Source organism: Vigna unguiculata, chromosome 10 (genome assembly GCF_037176805.1).
Source record: "Vigna unguiculata cultivar grain cowpea cultivar isolate G323 ecotype 2 chromosome 10, ASM3717680v1, whole genome shotgun sequence".
Classification (NCBI taxonomy): domain Eukaryota; kingdom Viridiplantae; phylum Streptophyta; class Magnoliopsida; order Fabales; family Fabaceae; genus Vigna; species Vigna unguiculata.
Window position 1 is genome coordinate 9,802,493 of NC_140801.1, and position 23,203 is coordinate 9,825,695.

Sequence of the window (23,203 nt, forward strand, 5' to 3'; positions counted from 1 at the left end):
AAGAGAACATGAACTAGAGCTTGGAAGATTCAAGGAAGAAGAGGATGGAGAAAAGAGACACACAATAGCCTTGAAGAGTGCTGTAAAATCTGCAGCAAAATTGAAGAAAGCAGAAATTGTAGATGACTCTAATGATGATTACAACTCTGACAGTGAAGCCTTGAGACTAATGGTAAAGGGGTTCTCAAAATTTCTAAAATACAAGAACAAAGCTACCAGTAATTCTGCAGAAATTAAAAGATCCTTTAGGAAGCAAGAAAAACATGTTCCAACTTGCTATGAGTGTGGAAAAATGGGACACATCAAACCTGAATGCCCTGTCCTCAAGCTGAAGCAAAAACTAGAAGAGAAAGGTGAGGCAAACAAGCACAAGAAGAAAAGGAAAGCGTACAACAGTGACTCCAGCTCATCTAGTGAATTTGATGGAAGCATTGAGGAAGAAACTAATCTCTATCTTATGACTGGAACAAGCTCTTTTAAGAGCAGTGTGAGTAGTTTCAACTCCAATGATGATGAAAATAACTACTATGAATTACTTGATGCTTTTAATGAATTGCATAAGGAAGCCACGAAATTGCAAAAGTCAAATAATAAACGTAGAGGAGAAATTAAATGGCTTGAAGGTAGAGTAAAGCAACTAGAAGAGGAAAATGAAAATCTGATAACAAGTCTTGAAAAACTAGAAAAATCTAAGAAACACTCTAGGTCCAAAGATGACACAAGCTCTCCCCAATGTGAAAAATGCCCAGGACAACTAGAAAAGATAGATTACCTAATAAAAAACTCTCTCAAAATTCACTTTGGGAAGATCGAACCTTGATGCAGTGTTAGGATCTCAAAGAAGTGTGCCTAATAAAGAGGGAATAGGTTACGGTGGCAAATCTAATCTATTAGGCACCAGAAATTTTCTAAATATGAGTAAACCAACATCTGTCATTTGCTCCTACTGTTCTGAACTTGGTCATGCATCAAATTCCTGCTATTTTAAAAATTGTGGGGTTCCTAAAGGAGAGTACAAATGGGTACCTACAGGAACACCTCAAACCACTAACATGAGAGGACCCAAGTTCAATTGGGTACCTACATCTTCTCTTTAATCTTTGTTTCAGGTGTGTCTTGATGCAAGGAAAACAATGTAGCTTCTATATAATGGATGCTCAAGACAAGTGAAAGGAGATGTGAAGAACTTCTGCAGGATATCTTACAAAGCCAATTAATGGTCATGTTACAAGAGGTGATAATAACAAAGGTCAATTTAGGCATTGCCAAGGTGAAAAGTTCCTCTTCTATTGTGATCAAGTATAATTGTTGGTTGAAGTAATCCCATATTTTGAATTTACTGCATGTTTGTTCACTAAAAAGGAAGTAAAATGTGCATTTTTTTATATTTCTGCACAAATTAATCCATTAGGTAATTCTCTAATGGATTATCGTTTTCCTGCTATGGCTAATTTGCTTCTGAACACTACATAATTCATTAGATTAGTCATCTGTTAGTACTGTAATACTTAACTGCCTGTATGCACTCTGATATTCCTGTTGTTGGATCTGTTTATCATCCCATTGGTCTTGGTTTCTATTTGCTCTATACTTCCACAAATTTCTGCACTACTGATTTAAACTGATATTGTAATACTTAATTGATGATTTGATTTATGGTTGTCTGCACTCTAATGTTAACCTGTGCTACTAATTTCACCTGCTGCGTTGTTAGTATTGTCATACTTTGTATTGTTACTCTGTGATGTTCATGGTATGTGCTGGTGTGGTTGTGTTACACACCCCCTCATCTTTTAGCTAATGTCCAAAAAGGGGGAGATTGGTATATTGTTGGTATGGGGAGTATGTTAATGGTATATGGTATGTGCTGTTGTTGTTGTTTGCTTTGGTGTTGTTGTTGTTTGCTTCATGTGTTGCAGGTAGGCCTATCACAGTGCAAGTTTTTGGACATCATAAAAAAGGGGGAGATTGTTGGTAGGGGGAGCTACTTCACCTATGAATGAAGAATGGTTTTGATGATGTCTACTGGATTAGAATAGAACATAGATTTGGTCTAGTTAGATTATGCATTAGGCTAATAGTTTTTCTTTATTAGATGTAAATTAGGCCTGCTTTGTGCTGCTTTGGACCATTACACTCTTGTTGGTGCAAACATGAATGGCTAGCTGTTTAACTAATGGATTAGTTGTGAGTACTGCACTAAGGCAATGAAAATACATTCACAATAATCGATTAGGTAAATTGCTAATCAATTAATGACAGTAGAAAAATTTGTATAAAAGCTGGTTTTAGAATCTGTTTTGGGACAGGAGAGCATTGACAAATCACGCAGTTTTTTCCTTCTAAGAGAGAGCCTTCTGATAGTCACAGAGAGATTGATCATTCTGGAAGATCATTCAAGTGCAGATCCAAAAAGATTGATAGTTGATTCTACCATGATGAGTCTTACTTGAATCAAGGAGCATATTGTCAAATTTGCACAACATAGGTGTATTCGTTTCTTGATTCTGTTTATTGTATTCCTGATTACAATTGCTTCATTGTGTGAAGTGTAGGCCTAGGTGCAATTGCGTGGATGCATTGCTCCTAGGGGGAGTTCTTGATTGGTAGATCAAGTTCTTGGGTTTTAGGGTCTAGAATTATATAGGTGTGCTTGTAATGCTTTGATCCTATCTGTGTTAGTGGAATCCTCCTAAGTGAGTTACTTAGGAGATAACTGGATGTAGATTCATTCTGAATCGAACCAGTATAAATTGTTGTGTTTTGTTTCTTTCTCTTCTCTCATAATCTTTCTTGATTCAATTAAAACAGTCCATTAACCCAGAACTGTGAAATTGATTAATTGAGCTTTAAAACCTAAAGATTTATTCAAGATTCATCTTAAACCAGATAAAAGCCTATTAATAAATTCAGATCCCTTTGTGGTTAAGATAATTAGATAGATCTGTTTTTAACAGAAATTATATATATATATATATATATATATATATATATATATATGGTAACTTAATTAATTGTGAATATTTAATAATTTAAACGGGGACAAAGATTATGGCGGGGATATGTACATCCACTAGGGATGGCAACGGCGCGGGGTAGGGACGAGTTTCACTATCTCGTACTCATCCCCGTAGAAAAAATTCATCTCCATCCCCATACCCAAACCCAACGGGTATCAAACTTTTATCCCATCCCCATCCCCACCGGGTAACAGGTATAATCTCGTACCCATACTTGTACCTGTTTTACTACTTCAATATTAATTTTAATTAATTTTTATAAAATAATAAAAAGGAAACATTATATTATCAAATATTCAATATTAGGAGGATGGTTGTTTCTTCGATATCAGATACTTTTAAATAAATTATGATTGTTTACATTTTAGATTAGAATACAAAATAAAATTTCATGATAACCAAAACATTTATTAAATTTGGAAACATTAATGAACTCTAGTAGATGAAATATAAAGATATTTTTAAAGAAATATAAAAGGAAAAATTATTCAAATTAAAATATATTTTAAATGTTTGTTTACTTCAATTTTTTAAATTCTAAGGAATCTCTTTTTTATACACTAATAAAAGTTATAATAGATCACTTGATCAAAATGACGCAAAGAACAAATAATAAACTTAATAACAAAATTTTAACATAGATCTTGTATCTTTTGAACTTCAATATATGTTGAATGGTGATAAAAAAATATTCATGGCAATTACATTAAATTTTTATATTGTAGTAAATAAAAGTTATTTATACAATTAGAGTGAAAAAAATTACAATATAACTGATAATGAGTTAAAAAATAAAAAATAAATAGATAAAATATATTGATTGAAATAGTATTCCACCTGATAAAAATAAACAACAAATAAAAATATTAAAAAATTAACAAATGTGTGTCTTATAAACAATTAGAGAGACTATTGAAAGAAATCACACAAAGGAAAACAAATATATAATTAAGGGTATGATAAGATGAAAAATACCTTAGAGATCTAAGAAAAATTTTCAAATATCAACATATATACTTAATGGTTGAGAAATAACAAAAATTGTTTTAGCGAAACAAAAGAGTTCTTCAAATGAAACAAAAATTAATAATAATAAGTAGAAAAATATATATTACCTAGTAAATGAAAGATTTATGCTATTAATCACTTAAATTGAGAGTATTAAACATTTTCATGTGAAAGGAAAATGTACAATAAATAAAAATATTAAAAAATAATAGAAATATTCAAATGTGAGACATAAATTTTTTTAATTCACATACATCATTTTAACATAATTACATAAAGGTTGTGATAAGATGAAAATTATATCGGAGATGTGAATGAATTTCATGACAAACGAAATAATTAGAAGTAGAGATGGCAAATAAACCCGTCCCCGTGGGTATTGCCCGAACCCGTCCCCGTTTTGACGGGAAATCCCCGCATTAACTGGGTATGGGTATTGGTATGGAGAATCCCGACTTTTTCAATTGGGTATGGGGATGTACATATCCCCGCCATAATTCTCGTCCCCGTTTAAATTATTAAAATATTCTCAATTAATTAAGTAACCATATATATATATATATATATATATATATTATTTTTTATTTCTTCTAATTATTTAGTTGTCATGAAACTCATTTGCATCTCAATTATATTTTTCATCTTATCATAACATTTATGTAATTAAAAAATATGTATATCAATTAAAATATTTTATGTCTCACATTTGAATATTTCTATTATTTTTTAATATTTTCATTTATTGTATATTTTCCTTTCACATTAAAATGTTTAATACTTTCAATTTAAGTATTTAATAGCACAAACTTTTGGTTTACTAGGTAATATAAAAAAAAAAACTCCTTTACTTACAATATGATTGATAATGAGTTAGAAAATAAAAAATAATTAGATAAAATATATCGAAATAATATTCTACATGATGAAAATAAACAACAAATAAAAATATTAAAAAAGTAACAAATGTGTGTCTTAGAAACAATTTGAGAGACTATGGAAAGAAATCTCACAAAGGAGAACAAATGTATAATTAAGAGTATGATAAGATCAAAAATACCTTATAGATCTAAGAAAACTTTTCAAATATCAATATATATACTCAATGGTTGAGAAATAACGAAAATTGTTTTAGCGAAACAAAAAAGTTCTTCAAATGAAACAAAAATTATTAATAATAAGTAAAAATATTTTTTTTTATACTACCTATTAAAGGAAAGTTTGATGCTATTAAATACTTAATTTGAGTGTATTAAATATTCTCACCTGAAAGAAAAAATATACAATAAATAAAAGTATTAAAATATAATAGAAATATTCAAATGTGAGACATAAATTTTTTTTAATTGACATACATTATTTTAATATAATTACATAAAGGTTATTGTAAGATGAAAAATATATTAATAGAGATGCGAATGAGTTTCATGACAAACCAAATAATTAGAAGAAATAAAAAATAGAATATATATATATATATATATATATATATATATATGGTTACGTAATTAATTGTGAATATTTTAATAATTTAAACGGGATGGATTTGGCGGGGACGGGTATTATGGCGGGGATATGTACATACCCCTCCCCATCCCCATACCTAATTGAAAAAGTCGGAGATTCCCCATACCCAGTCAATGCGGGGATTTCCCGTCAAAACGGGGACGGGTTCGGGCAATACCCACAGGGACGGGTTTATTTGCCATCTCTATTAGACAAAAGTTCTAAATAACCTTATTGATTTTGGTTAAGTGTTGTAATAAAATGTGAACATAATATTTATCTCTAAGACGAAAGTTTTTAAACACATCATGTGAGACGTGGATCGTTTCCTTTGATAGATAATATGAGACATATTCTCTTGCTTTATTTAATAAACAAATTTCTTATTAGATAATATGCATACAGTCTCTAAACCATTATGCTGACATTGTATCTAAAAATGTTTTTAGAAACTTATATACTCTTAATTAAGATTATAGTAAAGTAAATAATTCTGTGTGAATGTCAGAAAGTAAAATGCGTATCATGTCATTGGAAAAATTATAGGCATTCTCCACCAGTTTTAGTAGCATCAAATTAATCACGGGACCATAAAAAAAAAGTAAAGGCACTAAATTATTTGGATGACACTAATTAAATAAAAAATTATTTTAACGTGCAAATACATGGCGTCGGTATTCTCCTAAGGCCCATATGGGAAATATGTTTCTGTATGCCGCGAATGTGATCATGCAATTCTTGTTGAAGACTCCCATTATTTCCTGAAGTTATGAAAAAGTAACATTAAAGTTGAATGACGTATAATTCAGATTTGGGAAATGGTATAAACACTTTCTAGCTAATATTGCACAGGGTATTATAAAAGAGGCACATTAATTTGCTGAAAATAAATTAATTACTGGATCATGCAAAAAATGTTATTAAACTTATTATTTTGTATATCTTTATTTTTAATTACTCATAATTTATTTTAAAAAACTATTGAAAGTGGAATTAGAACAAATATATTGAAAAGGATAGATTGAAACATGAAAATGATAATAAACTAAATTAAGGATTAAATATGTTTTTAGTCTTTAACTTTTACTGAAAATTAAAATTAGTTTTTTTTCAAAATTTTAAATCAATTTAGTTTTTCACTTTTCAAAATTAGATGAATTTAGTCATTTTAATAAAATTTTATTAAATTTATTTGACGTTTTAATATATTTCTCAGCTAATATTGAAATAAGTGAGAATAAGTTAAACAATATAAACTATTCGAATACTATTATAAAATATACTTAAAATGTTAAATAAATTTTAAAAAATTTAACTTAAAAGATTAAATACATACATTTTTTAATTTGAGAAATTACATTAATCTAAAATTTTGAAAAAGAATTATTTTTAATTTTTATTGAAACTTAAAGAATAAAAAACATATTTAAGAGTTAGGATACCTGTTGCTGATAGTCACCATTCTCTATCTGTGAATTTATCAAGTACATAGCAGCTTTGTGCAGTGGTGTTGGATCTCTTTCAGCCTGTTACATTAGAAAGAGTATAAGAGCATGGCAACAAGTTTATAAAACATAATATCTTAGTAATATATATTCACTAGTTATTCAACATAATAATTACATCACTAAAACATGGATAAGTTTTTCTTATACCTGTCCAGCTTCTAGTAGAGCCAGCATAGCCCAACCAGTGTTTACCACATGAGGCTTGTTGCCTTCAAGGTTTGTATATACCTGAACAAAATGAGGTTTCTTATAACATTATTCATGAAAACTCACCAATCAGAGAATTTATAAAATATAATAACTAAAATTATAACTAAACCTTGTGATAATAATTTTCCAAGGCATTAACTAAAGATATTAAAATTAGAGAAAAACCTGGTTTTGAGAGGACAAATAACTCTCTCCCCACCCACCAGAAGGGAGTTGCTTACACAGCAAAAACTGACAAGCTTTTGTGATGTTTGAGCAATCACTGAAACTTCTCCCACTGCTTACCAACCCTTTTACTGCATACCATGTTGCATAAGTGAAGCAAATTCCCCATGAACCATACCTGTTTAACATTTTAAGTACTTCACAAATCCTTAATTATACTTTTAAATTTTCATTTTCATTACTTTCATTTTTTTTTTCTAAATTCTTACTTTTAGTTTGTGTATAAATTAATTTTAACTTATAAAAAAAAATTCCTTTTACTTCTTCCTGGTAAGACCTGTAGAAAATCTATTTGAACAAACTCATGACAAAATTATGAAACCAAATTGAGTTCAAACAAAAATTATAAATATAGTTAATTCACATTAAAAACCAAATTCAGGAAAAGCAATAAAAAATTTGATATTTGATTGTTTTTTAATGTTATGGTGTGGTCCATAAATTTACTTTCAATATACCATCTTTTTTTATTGTAATTTTTTCATGTATTGAATTAGTAAAAATAATCCAAATTTATGTTCCATAATTGAAAATGATTTTTTAATTACGATACCAAATTGATCCAAATTTAAAATATTAAAAGATTAAATAAAAATAAGATAAAAAATAAGAATATAATTTATTTTAAATTTCAAACCATGAGCCATCTGATGACTGTGTTTTCTGAATAAAGGCAACAGCTTTTTCAATACAGCTTCGTATTTCTTGTGGACGATGTTCAGGATCAAATTTCCTAAATAATGTCAAAGCTTCAACCGCTGCAGAGGTGCATTCAACGTAACTATACAACATATAATAAATAAATATTAATAAAGGATAAAGAGATAATAATAAAATCAACACTTGAAATTATGGATAAAGAGATAATAATTAAATCAACACCTGAAATTATGAATAAAGAAATATCAATAAATCAACACTTTACAGTGATAGAATTGGGTAACTTACGGATAATCCAGAATTATGTCGCCAAATGTTTCAGAAGGATTGATTATCTGACATTACAGACACAAGTTAACAGTTATATTTACTTTTAGCTCCAAAAAGTGAACCATATATATTTTAGGAATGAGTATACAATATAACGTTTTTAAAATATATAAAAATATAAACAAAATATTTATTAATATATAATTTTTGTTTTTGCTTTAATAAATTTTAAAGTCATAACGAAATTAAAAACAGTTGGTTGATCTGAAAAAAAAAACAAAAAATGAAATTAAAACATAACGAGCAAAGAAATGTAGTACATACAACGAAAATCGACTCTTGTATCAGAAAAAAGTGGTAATCTATATTTTACATGTAATTACGATGTAAGTATTTACAATATTAATTTTTTTTACTATAACTTAATTTCAATACAGTATATAATAAACAATATCTAATTAAAAATCGACTCTTTATATTAGAAAAAAGTAAACATCAATATTTTACATATAATTAAGATTTGAATATTTAAATATTTGATTTTATGTAATTAAAATTTTATTGTTACAAGTTAATTTCAATAAAATATATAATAACTAATATATCTAATTATTTTTATTGTTAGACAATAAATAAAATTACATAAATTAAAAAAAATAATATATACCTATTTATAAAAAATTATAAAAGAGCTTAACAAAAAAATTATAAGGCGTGTTTTTGCTGGTTTATATTATATATAAACTTTAAAAAGAATTAAAGAAATATAATTATTTTAATCCGCAACCAATTTTAATATATAGACCTCTTAAATTTTTTGGGAAAATAAGGAAAGAAAAACAAGTTATTTCTACAATAATGATGAAAGAGTTACTGAAATTGTGTAGCGAACACATTTAGTGTATGTTAGAAAAGACTTTCTATGTAAACTATTAGTTTTAATATTTTAAATGAGGTTAAAATATATAATTGATCATATTTTTGTTTAGTTGTATCAATTCATTCTTAAGAATTTTTTTTTTCAAATTTTTTTGTGAAATTTGTTTAATTTAATTTTTTTAATTAAATAATTAACAATAACGAACAGTTTATGTCATTTTGTTATTTTTTTTCTAAATTACTTTTAATTTTTGAAAAAAAAAAGTTCACGTATTTACTCAGCACTATATCACATGTTAACTCAGCACTAACTCAGCAAGATAAGGTCCAAGTAAAACAAACATTTATTTTCAATTTAATTTTATACGATTGATTTATGTTGTATTATTAGGTCATAAATTTGTTTCAAAAGAATTTCCTAAATAATAATGAGAGACAAGGCTACCTCCATCCAGTTATAAGATCGTGTGAGTTCATACGTTGGAAAGCCTCCATCTTTATTCTGCAATGGCGAAAAAAAAAATAAATGATTTTAGAATTTAAATTAATGTCATAAATGATACCTTACTTAATTACAATCATACATATTAAATTCAAACGATTGCTTATATTCTTTTTTTAACAATGAAAAATGTAAAGTAGTTATTAAAATAATAATATAATAAGTAATTGAAATAAAAGGATAGAGAGATAGAAACAAACTTATCTTACAATGTCATCTCTAAATACTTGGTGTGGCCAGAAATATTTTAGACTGATTAATTTTCAAAACAGCATAAGGGAGCTAATAATCTTCTTTTTGTTTCTATTTATGAGTTATCGAGGTAAAATCTCGTGCTTCTTTTAAGTGTTGGATCTGTTGAAACGTTGACAGATGGTCCTTGAAGCATGTTTCTTCAATTTGATTATTGGAATTGTCAATTAGAGATTTGAGATTTGTAGTTAAAGAAAATTATGTTGTAGTTTTGAGGTCGTTGAGTATTGTTTCTATTTTTGAGTTTGTCTTGGTAAAATTCTGATTTATGCTTACTTAAACGTTGTGGATACTTGTGGATAAAACACTCCTTGATGTCTAAGCTATTAGCTTCATGACAGGCATTACATATCTCTAAAAAATAAAATCAGAATAACTTGTTAGATAAAGTTTAAAATAAAGTTTTTAGTAGGTACTTATATGCAAACAGAACCTACAATTATCTACTGTAACAATAGTTCAACTGTAAAATTGTCAAGGAATCCAGTTATGCACAAAAGAAGTAAACATATTGATGATTTACGTTTCTATTTTCTAAGAGATCTTGTACAAAGTGAAACTATTAAACTACAACACTATTGCACATTAGAAGTCGTTGTTCGAATGAGAAATAAGCTGGGAATTGTTGCTAATGATGTAACTAAATACCATGATTCAATTATTCAATTTAAGGGAGGAAATGTTAGATAAAGTTTAAAATAAATTTTTAGTAGTTACTTGAAATCAGGGGCTGTTGCTAGAAGTTAGGAATTAAATATCTAGTTGATTCTGAATAAATCTGTTTCCTTTGTTTCAGGTGGTTAGTTGTTAGAAATCAACAACTACGTTTCTATAATTTCCTTTAAATGTTGTGACCTTTGGTCAAGAATAATATGAGATTATCACATTCCGAAATTACAACTCTTGTTTATATAACAACTTATTATTATTTTTTTTTACTCAACAACAACTAATAGAATTGCTCTAAAATGACTTCATTCTTATGCAGGAATTGTACTATCCTCACTCACTTATGCATGATATTCTCTAGGAAACTCTACACTGACAGATAGTCCCTACAATAGTCCTTTACTTTGACCATTAGGCTTGTCGATTAGAGTTCTTTGGTTAGATAAATCCATCTCACAATTTTGAGGGCACTAAGCATCACCTTGTTTGTGATTTTTAGTTTTCTCGATAAAATCACGATTTCTACTTAGTTAACTGTTAAATAGGGCTAAATTTTGACAGATAGTCTATGAAACATGGTTTTTCCCTTTTGATTGTTCGAATTGTCAACTAAAGGTCTTTGGTTAGCAAAATCCGTCTCGAGGTTTTGAGCACTACCTTGTTACGCTTTCTGAGTTATCTCAGTAAAATCATGATTTCGATTCAATTAACTATTGATCGGGTTGAAATTTTTGCAAATAGTCTTTGAAACATTCACTACACCATTTTTTTAGTTTAAACAACTTAAAAATGTTGTATAAGGTAACAAAATTGTAGCCTTAAGTTTAGACAACAATTTTACTACGATTTCCGAGATGTGGCCTACTAAAAAACAATCATTTTTTTCCTAAGGCCATGAAGGTTTTGAAAACCATTGTCGTAGAAAAAAATAATAGGCCACACTTTTTAGCCAACACATCTTAAAATGTTGTGTATTCTTTAGACAATGATTATTTAATTATTACTTTTATGTTTATAACATAATTATTTAATCTCTCCCTGAACAATTGTCTTATTGGGAATCAAAATCATGACCTTGACTTTGATATCAATTGTTGAATTGAGTGCTTACCTCTAAACCAAAAGTTATAGCTAATAGTTAAGTTACAACTCTTTATACTTAAGATTGTAACAACCAAGATGTCACAATTTGATTGTGACTTGGCCCACCTATCTTCCACCATAAGACAATTGATGCACCTTATAACAATTTAATTATTATTAGTTCACATGATTATCAATTTAAAAATATTTAAAGTTAAGTTACTACAATTTTTAAAATATGGTATAAACTATCCACATTTTAACATTTATTATTTATAACTATCAACATTTTCTATTGTATTGCTTAAAACGAATAGACAACACTTTTTGTATGTTCTCTAGGTTTAAGGCAAATCAAACCCACTGTATAACCAATAGTAAAAAATTGTTGCTTATTCCTATTTTAAGCAATGGTTTTTCATTTGTTGTCATGTACAACGTTGTCTAATTTATAAATATGAAGAACATTCATCGTGTATAGTATAATTGAGAAGGAAATAACACAATGAATAAGTCACAAGTTTATTGTTTTGCCTACATTTCCTATCGACAACATTTAAAAAAATGTTGTCTAAATAAGCAACGGTTTATAAAATATGATCTTTAGTAGTTTTAAGTCACACTTATATATTTTGTGACCTTTTCTATGTTTAGACAACAATTTTATACAAATGGACTAGTTTTGTGTGGTCTAAAGTAAAAAAATGACGTAGTGATTCAAGGATAATCTGCCAAATTTTCTAAGTCAATTTACAATTAACTAAGCCAAGATCAATAATTTATCGAGACAACTCGGAAACCGAAACAGAAACAAGGTGGTGTTAGTGCTCTCAAAACAGTGAGACGAATTTCTCTAACAACAAACGACTAATTGACAATCGAATGGTCAAAGAGAAGAAATATGTTTTAGGGTCTATTTGTCAAAATTTCAGAGCAATCCAACTGTTAATGAAACATATATCGGAATTTTACCGAGATAACTCAAAAATATAAACAAGCTGGTGCTTAGCACTGTCAAAACTACGAGACAGATTTCTCGAACCACATATCTGTAATTGAACATCCCAACTCTCAAAGTGATAAAACGTGTTTTGGGGGCTATAAGTTAAAATTTCAGCCCAATTCAAATATTAATGAAGCAAAAATTTAGATTTTAAGACAACTCAGAATTAAAATCAAGGTGGCACTCAACATCCTCAAACTTGCGATCAACTTTTAAATAGAAGAAGATTGAAGGTGAATTGAATTTTGAGAGTTGAAGGGGAATGAGAATATGATGGAATGGAGAGGATGCGGAAGGAAGAGAAGAGGAAGATTGCAAGGTAAGTTTGTTTCTATCTCTCTCATCTATTTTATTTCAGTTACTTTATTATATTATTATTTTAGTCACTAAAAAACATTATTAAACAAAAACAATTACTAGCTTAAAAGGCTATGCTTTATCACATTTTATTGCGATGGTGTGCTACTTTTCTCTATTTTATATCAAAAGTATTACAATATATATCTTCATTAATGAATTTTTAATATTCTCTTTTCTTATATAATGAGCTCTTAAAAATTATAAGCATCTACTAATTGAGTTGAGAAAGTTTTAGAATATTATGCAAATTATCGAGTTTAATATATTGACTATAATTGCAAATTATTTGAAATGATTGTAGCACCTGTAACGAGAGAATGATATTTACTGCATCATATAATCGCTTTGCACCCAATGGCTCACCAACAATCTCTGGTGCTATATTGGAGAGTAAGAGACAAGCCTGAAAATGAATTTACCAATCAAGAAAGATTTTACTGGGGCACTCCTATAATTTCTTCTCCCATTCTCATAATATAATAAATATATTATAGTAGCATATAATCAAATAAAAATTATACTTTAAAATACATAATTTAAAATATTTTTAAACTATATAATATATCATGTATTTTATTTTTTTATAATTAGAATTTTATTATAAAAATAGTTATTTTAATTTTTTAAAAATATTAAACTTAAAACTAATCATTAAAAAACGGTTAAATTTAAAAAATATCAATAAAAATTAAAACTTATAAAATAATTATTTTAATTTTAGAAAGACGGTTATTGAAAAATAAATATGTATATTCAAAAATGAATCTCCTATGTATAATAATATAAATAATGATGATATAGATATATATTTAAAAGTTAAATAACTAAATTTAAAATTATATGGTGGAAAATATTGTTCTACATTATTTAATATTATTATACTTCAAATTATACACTTCTATTCTGAATTTATAATCTAAAATATAGTTTTAGATTATATAGTTTTTTTTTAATATTTTAAATTATACAATTTTATTCTAAACTATATAATTTAACTATTTCAATTATGTAATATAAAATATATTTTACATGTATTATAGTAAATGTATATTATAACGAGAGTGAGAAAAGAAAGTATAAAAATTAAGAAGAAATAACACCAAATCATAGTGAAGAAAGTTACTTTTAGTCCTTCAGCTGTGCAATCGGAAGTGGGCCATCCATGGTCTACTGTCGAAAAAGGCCAACTGCCTTTTGAAATATGACGAAACCATTTATTTTGATCACCCGGACAGTTTTCTAAAATCTTTGGAGAAAAAACAAAAAAAGAATGAAGATTTTGATGAACAGGGACAAACCAATTAAAAAATGCAATGATAAATGCAAAAATTGCCATCACCTGTGTATTCTTGATGAACGTGTGAACTTTTCTTAGAGTTGGACCATATTCTTCTGTTAGGTTACTTGAAATAATTGCTTGGACAATAAATGCAGCATCCCAAAGTTGACTTCCATTGTATCCCTGCAACAAAAACTGATTAAGTACATTTTCATCCATTTTCCTTCTACTAATTTTAACTAAACTATTTTAATTCAAATTTTAAAGTTAATTTATATAAGGAAAAACATTTAAATACTATTATAAAACACGTATTTAATATATAAAATAAATTTAATAAAATTTAGTTAAAAAAATTAAATTTACATATATTTAATTTCTTAAATGACTCTACAATCACAAAGTGAATCAGATCCTAAACCCGCACATGGTGAATTTACAATCCACTGTCTTGTCTTGTCTTGATTCACTTGACTACATCCGTCCTTATAATATTTCAAATTTTACCTTTTCATTATCCTTTCCTAAGTTGGCCTGTCACTAATATGGTAACAAACCAAAGATAAGACAAAACTGACTTATTGACTTACTTTAAAATAAAAAAGTTAAGAATGATTAAAAAAATTAAATTTTTTATAATATATTAGTTTAAAAATGTAAATATATATTAATATTATAACTTAAATAATGAATAGTTATAAATTAAGTACTAATTGTAAATTATAATGGTGTAATTTAATATACAAATGTAATAATTATTTTAATGTACTCAATTAAAGATATTACTTAAGTAATTAAAAGTTCAAAAAATGTTTAAATAATTAAATATGTTTTTAATGTATATATAAAAATAAATTTAAAAAATAAAATATAAAGAAAAAGTTGGCAGACGCTTGCTCATCCTTTAGAGGAATGAGTTAAGATTTCCGATCTGTTTTTATGTTATATGCCTGTCCAATCACTCCATTTTTAACATGCCACTAACAGGGACCAAATTAAGACAGATTGACCTGTTTTACTCAACTGAGATTGATGGTTATGTTCATGTGTAACCATTTTAGAAATTAGAATATGTCCAATTAGAAGGAAAACATCCCTTAGTAACTTTGACCTTCATTTTGAGACCATCTTCAGCAACCCACAGATAATCATGAACCCTTGGAAGATGTAACTTGAATGCCTCAGAATTTGGATCTTCCACCCAACAACACAGCATATTTAACACCTGAATTATTTCCATTCAGAATAATAAAAACCAAGTAGTCAGTAGTACTGCTAAGAACTTCCTAGTTTAGTGTAAAAATCTAATCAAAGTAGTAAAAGTAAATTTTGTGGGTAATGTAAATAAATGGTGTAAAGTATGTCCATTATTCTAAACTCTTATTCAAATGGGTAAACAAAACATGGATTCTTTTACACTCTCGACAATTACCTTGTTTACAGGACCTAAGCAAATATAACGAGTGGTCTCATCTTCATAATGTATACGCTCCATTACAGCCCTAAGAGCCTTTTCCCTCAACATATTGCCCGGAAAATGCATCAAAATAGGCTCAAGGATCTTGTGTAGAGTTGCCCAGAGAATATCCTGCACAGGTGAGTGAGGATAGTACAAGTCTTCCTGCATAAGAACGAAGGTATTTATCATAGCAATTTCATTAGTTGCTGTTGAATATAAAAAAATAAGAACTCGTATTCTGATTTTGTATTTTAGAGATATGTATAGTCTATTAAAAAAGCTAATAGCTTAAACAGCAAGGAGTGTTTTATCAACAAGGTTTATGTTCAATACAACAAAAATTCGGTTTAGCATTTTTTGAATTTGATCTATGAAAAATAGATGAACTCACAACTTCTCCCACCATCTTTTCTAAACCCATCGAGTCAAACCTTAAAACTACCGAGTGTTAATGGAGACAGTTGAAATCATAACCTCTCTCTATATCCTTTTCAACTTTATAACACTGAGCTAACTTATAACTCTTTGGATTTGACTTATGTTATTATCTACAAAAGAAATTTTTACAATTATAAAAGTTTTTGTTCGTTTCATCATGTTCAACAATCCAATAATAAAATATAGGCTTAAATACTATTTTGGTCATTGTTTTAATTGAGTTTTTCAATGTGGTATTTTTTTGTGTGTATTCAATAACGTCCAAATTTTCGTCAAATTCAGTTAATTTGATCCTTTTTGATAACGACGTTTAAATCGTTAACAAAATGTGAACAACGTATGTCATATGTCACATGTTAGTGTCAGTCTCACGTGTAATTGTATTATATTCAATTAAGTTTAATTTTCGTTAATTTAGTTCAATTCAATGCCATTTTTTTTTAAATGGAACAATTTTGTCTTTCTTAAAATTAAGATCAAATTTTATTTTTATATAAATGTTATATTAAAATTTTTATTAAAATTTACATTTCTATTAAATCTTTCTTTCATTATTTTTAAATCAACTTTAATTATATTATTATAATATTATTATTACATGTAGCAAAAAGCAAACATAAATCTAATAATTATGTTTTCTTGCTTGAATTAGTTGAAAGTTTTGATTTTTGATGAGTTGATTGGAAAGTTGGTTTATGTGAATGTGATGGTGCGACTATATGTGTTGTGTGTTTGTGTGAGAAACCCTAGATGGGCAAGGGTGTTGTGTGTTTGTGTGAGCAAGTGTGTAAACTTCCCCCTTAAGTATCTATGTGAGTAGTGATGGGTGGACTTTGTGGGTTTCACCGTAAGTCTCTATGTTAGTAGTGGGGAATCGATTTTGTGAAATATGCCTATCTGTGTAAGTAGTGGGTATTGGACTCTGTGGAATTTGCCTGTAAATCTCTCTATGAGTAGTGAGGAGTAGAATTCGTCCATAAGTCTTTGCGTGAGTAGTGATTAGTTTAGCTTTATGGGAGTGAATGATTGATAATCTCTGAGTGAGTGGCACAATTGGTAACGCTATGTGGTTGAGATATCTGATAGGATCTCTAGAACAAGTTGCTAATAACTCTACATGAGCAAACAACGAATAATTCTATTTGAGCGATTAATTGAAACTATGTGAGAGAGTAATGACTTGTAGTTTCACATCAAAGAAATATTTGGTAGTTTTCAGTGAGTTGACAACTCTGTTTGAGTTAGAAACTTTGTTTGAGCTAGCAACTCTATATCGACGGGGGATCTTCTATAGGAACCTGTGACTCTGAGAGTCTTAGATATTGTGTGTGAAATTATAGTTTTTATGTGGATAATTTGTGATAATAATGTATATGTTCTAATGTTAAATTGTGGATTATGTGTTTTTTATGTTAATTAACCTTTCAATTTTGTGGGTGTGGTTTTCACCTAGGATGACAATGCATTATCATGAAGGCGAATGTACATGTGTTGAGAGAGATGCTCATTATAGAGATAAAGAAAAAATAATTTAGAGCAATTTCATTAGTTATTTTTAATATTTTCATAAACTAAATCTTTTTGGTTGTAAAGGATTTCTTCATATGACAACTTATATATTTTTTAATAGTGGGATGCATATTTTTTTTTTTTTTATTTGGGAAACAAATTCAACATCTATGTATGTTAAACATTGACATTAGAGTTTTAAATTAGGTTTAAATAATGTTTTGATCCAGTTTGATCCCTTTTTTTTTGCATTTAATTTGGTCTCTGTTTTGCTAAATTATGTTCAACTTTGTTATTTTTGTTAATGCCATTTAAATTGATAATGATAGAGTATATAGGCTTACACTATTCACATTATGTGAACTGTTTTAATGATGACGATTTGTGTTTTGTTTAGATAAGTTTCTATTTTAGTTAAATTTGTTCAATTTAGTCTCACATTCCACTTCATTACCCTTAACCTCCACTTCATCATGACCCTCACCATAGATTCCTTTATCATGGAGGGGATTTTACTGAGGTGGTGGTGGTTGTAAGGATTGATTGTGTTAGTGGTTACATGGTAGTTATCGTAGTAGTTGTTGTTTTAATGTGATGGTGGTTGTGGGTTTAGTTTGGTGGTAGCGGTGGCTTTAGTGTGGTGGTGGTTGTGGTGGTGTTGGTGACGGCAACAGTAGTGGTGGTGGTGGTAGTGGTGAAGGGTCATGAAATGGAGGGTGATGGTGATGAAGGAGTCCATGGTGAGGGTCATGATGAAGTGGAGTTGAAGGTAATGAAGTGGAATGTGAGACTAAATTGAATAAATTTAATTAAAATAGAAACTTATCTGAACAAAACACAAACCGTCCTCATTAAAACAATTCACGTAATGTGAACAGTGTAAGCCTATATACTCTGTTATTATCAATTTAAATCAGTATTAACGAAAAGAACGAAATTGAACATAATTTAACAAAACAAAGACAAAAATGAAAGTCCAAAGAAAAGAGAGACCAAACTAAACAAACTAGACCAAAATAAGAATAAAAATATTATTAAACCTTTAAATTAGTATGTTTTTGTCATGAACATAAGATAATATAAGTTTCACACTTATATAATTAGTAAGACCGGTGCCTAATCGTTATAGATGACCTCTGATATTATCCAAGTCCACTCATTTTGTCGGCCGTATTTAGCGATGAAGTCCTAAGTTGTTGGTTGAATTCTGTTTTTTGTGACCAGGATACATATGCATAATCATATTTAGCTTATATTTCTTGTGCTTAAAATGGAATCAAAAGAGAACTTAGTTTTAGAACTTATCTTTTCATATAATTATTAACAATTATACTATTAATAATAATTTATTTATAAAATATTAAAATATGTTGGATACATAAATACAGGTATTAACTTTGATTAATTATTATATAATTTAGAAAGCAAGACAAGTATCATGAAAATTAATTATATTAAAAATAAACTGAATATGAAATTTGTCTAATATCTCAAAATGTTAAACATAATATAATAACGGTAATGATGACTTAGGAACAAGCCCTAGATATTATCTAATGATAAAATTCAAGTGGAAAAGATTAAGCGGATTCACTAACCTTCGCACACAAATTACGAGCCTGATCCCAGTCTATATCCTCGTAAGGAATGGTATAAAGTTCTTTTCTCAAAGACAAAACTATCGGTGTGATCGAACCAACAAATCTCTTGCCATATAAGTATGACATTGGCAAATACACCATCCGGCAATGATTCCACATCCTTCCTGTCAAATTTATAACAAATTACGATTTCTTAGTTTTGTGTTCGATATAAAGAATGATATTAATTAACTATTAATTAAGTTCAACATAGACTCTCTCTTCCTTAAGTTATACAACAATGAAGCAATCAGTTATACAAAAAATCAAGAATATAAACTCTTTCTTAAGCACATCATATGCTATATGAATTCACGAAGCGAGTAAGTGAAGCAAAAAAGCTTGGAGTACTGAAAAACCGATTTCATTATTGACTCTATTAAATCTTTAATTGTTGGTAAGAGAACAACTTGTCTAAGTCTCCCTTAAGTTTGTTTTAAATATGCATAGATTAACCTAAAGACGTAAGTTATGACATGATTTAATCATCAATTTCGAACTTTAAGATTTAGTTATGAGAGGCACTAATCCACTAAACCTTGATCGAGTCAATGCGATCTTAAGAAACATAACTATATATGAAATATGTGTTGAAATTTTATAACTACGGTAAAGTCAAAAGATTGACCACGTTTGACACAATTTCCAATATAACCTCCTGATTTATCTTAGCAAAAAGTTTTATTCGTGATATAAAGTCGATGATTCGTTTCGATATTTCTTGTTATTCCACTTAGACTCACAAATATTCAATTAAGATAAAAATATAATCATAATTAAGGTCACTCTAAGGTATTAAAATAAATAGGTAAGACAAATATATCATTTTGTAATAAAAATCCGTAATAAAACTTAAACCATGTAGAAATTCAAGTATGAATTAAAAGTTTTACTTTAAATTAAAATAAGAAACTAAATTGATATTCATAAATAACTAAACCCAAAAACATTAAATCTTAAGATTTTACATTAAAAATCGTGTAAAATTATTTATATTTTTTAAGTGAACAACAAATATATCACAAATAATAAATCTCAGTTAAAAAATTTCAACATTGACCTCAATCTAATGCATTTTATCATGTGATGTCTTGTAAGTGTTCATATTCTTGCTAGCTACTTTCCCCTGTAACTCAACATGAAGAAAAAAAAAATATAGTTTGTTTATAAAGCAAAGATCTAACCTGGATGAAATGGGAGCATGTATGGAAGGAGCCATATTTCAGGGGGCAAAGGATTATTTCCTGACCATTCATAAACTCCGAGAACCTGTATAAATCCCAAAAGTAAAGTTAGAAAATAAATAAATATATATATATATATATATATATATATATATATATATATATATATATATGTTTAATTAGTCAGATGGTATCCACTCTCTTTTATATGTGTCAGTTTGATACCCGCTTTTAAAAATGGGTCAATTTAGTCTCAATTTTTGAAAAAATATCTTAATCATGTTTCTTTTAGACAAAAATTACTAAATTTGTTAACTTAATTCATGATTTTTAGCATTAAATTTTGATATAAATATCAATACTTAATTTTGTATGTCATTTGAAACATCAATACCGTTAACGATGTTAATAATTTTTTGTTGAAAATAATTTAATTGAGACATCTTTTCAAAAGTTGTGAATTAATTGACACCTTTTAAAAAAGATACTAAACTAACACATCTAAATAAAAGTGAGTACCATCTCACTAATTTTATATATATATATATATATATATATGTATAACAATTATTAAATTAAGGATAGTATATGAACCGAAAGCCACATCTTCCCCCACGATGTTATGAAAGTGGCCCCACCACGCCTTTGAATCCAGTCATGAGCCTTCTCCATTACCCCCTGTCCACCATTGGCTCCCTCACCAAGCAATCTCAGAGCAACATAAGTCAAAACGGAGCCAAACATTGTGCTTGAACCTTCAATATGCAGACCCCACCCACCATCCTCATTCTGCAATAAAATTTTTAACCAAATAGGACTTTGGAGAAGCACGTAAATTTCAGGGAAGATGTGAAGTTCTTACTTGATGATTGTACATAAAACGTCGAATTTCCTTTGTATGTTCTTCTGTGAAGACTGAATTCAACGCCCCACTGATATACAGAGCAATTACCTATTATGTAAGGGAGGGAAACTGATGATTCCGAAAACTAAAATTTATAAAGATAAATTAATTTTACCTGATAAAAAACAATTTAACTTTTTTCCTTTTAAAAAATTTGTTATGAATTTGATAAGGCATAAAACTTACCAGAGAAGGAATCATGAACATGGGACCTCCGTAATCACCTGGCCAGTGTCCATCGTGACTCTGAAGATTTGAAAGGAAACTCGTTGCCCTTCTTAACGTTCTCGTCACAACCTCCTCGGTTACGTCCTCGATGCCTTTAACTTCCGCTCTGGGCAACACTTCGTGCATCGGATTCTCTTTCGCAAACTACATTTTTCACCAAGAAAGATGAACTATTATTCTACTGAATCAATTTTCTGGAAATGATTTTACCAGAACGAACTCGTTCATGTTATTTTGAAAGTAACTGGAAATTTTGGAGTATTGATTCCTCCTCTTCAGATATACAGAACCTGCATACGCAAAAGTAAATCGGCGCTCTGTTTCTGAGTGAAGCGATTGTGGTAGAAACTGTGGCGAGCCTCTTCGATTTGGAGGAGTTGTTGTGGTGATTGAGGCGAAGGATCGAATTCCCAGACCTGTCTTCCAAGGTGATTGTTTCGTGTCCGAAGCCATGGACTCTCTCCCTCTGAGACCTTCAGCTTCCACATTTTCCCACAACTATTACTCTGCTGCTTCTCAGATGAAGTGATAACTCCAGTGAAATGATTATTCAGCAATTAATATAAGTTTTTCATTCTAATATTAATTATAACTTTGACTCACTATATGGAATTGAAGTATAAATATGTTTATAATTCTCCTCAGTAAAATTTTTCAAAATAAATTTATAATTCATTACACCATTTAGAGAAAAATAAACAAGATTTATGAACAAGGTTTTTACAAAGAAAATAGCTTTTAACGTCCTTATTGTTGACGACTTTTAAATGTACTATCAAATGTCTTGTGCAACGCCCAATTATAGCATATAAAACCACAACTATAAAGTAAGCTAACTTATTTAAAGATAAAAAATAGAAAATCAATTACATTCTTCAAACAATTCATATGCGATAATACACCTAAATAGTCTAATGACAAACATTTATTACGTAATATTTGAAAGACCTTTGTGTTGAATAAACTAAGAGATTCTTCACTTGTATGATTTTTGTAGTGGATTATTATCTATGTCATAATTCTACTTGACCTTAGTAACTAAGTCATTTCTTATATGATATGATAAATTCTTAACATCTCCAAGACCATTTCTCATACTACCCATCCAGACCACAAGAACCTCTATAAATTCTCACAACCTAATATCTTCTTACATGAGTTCAATAATTAATAGAGTCTAAATAATCTCATACTGAATCATCATTCAATACAGCCTATAACCATACAACATAGTATTTCCTTGTAGGAAATAACTATATTTACATCATATATATATATATATATATATATATATATATATATATATATATATATATATGTATATATATATATATATAAAATCAACAACAACTCTTATTAGTTATGGCATAAAACTTGACTCTATTCAACCTCAAACACAAACACATACAT

The 23,203-nt window shown here is 28.4% G+C and overlaps 1 protein-coding gene across 1 annotated transcript; it reads right to left on the reverse strand.

Annotated features, from left to right (window-relative positions):
* Positions 1 to 6,033: 6,033 nt before the first annotated feature.
* LOC114166342 (cycloartenol synthase-like) lies at positions 6,034 to 22,558 on the reverse strand. The gene is made up of 18 exons (XM_028051056.2): positions 22,084 to 22,558; positions 21,752 to 21,937; positions 21,524 to 21,613; positions 21,256 to 21,450; positions 20,662 to 20,746; positions 19,436 to 19,602; positions 15,864 to 16,052; positions 15,543 to 15,656; positions 14,492 to 14,614; positions 14,276 to 14,398; positions 13,457 to 13,555; positions 9,729 to 9,785; positions 8,423 to 8,469; positions 8,112 to 8,255; positions 7,415 to 7,592; positions 7,187 to 7,267; positions 6,974 to 7,057; positions 6,034 to 6,292 (listed from the first exon to the last, which is right to left on the reverse strand). Exons 1-18 carry the CDS (start codon positions 22,279 to 22,281, stop codon positions 6,182 to 6,184), a joined length of 2,271 nt encoding a protein of 756 aa, XP_027906857.2. The 5' UTR covers positions 22,282 to 22,558; the 3' UTR covers positions 6,034 to 6,181.
* Positions 22,559 to 23,203: the final 645 nt, after the last annotated feature.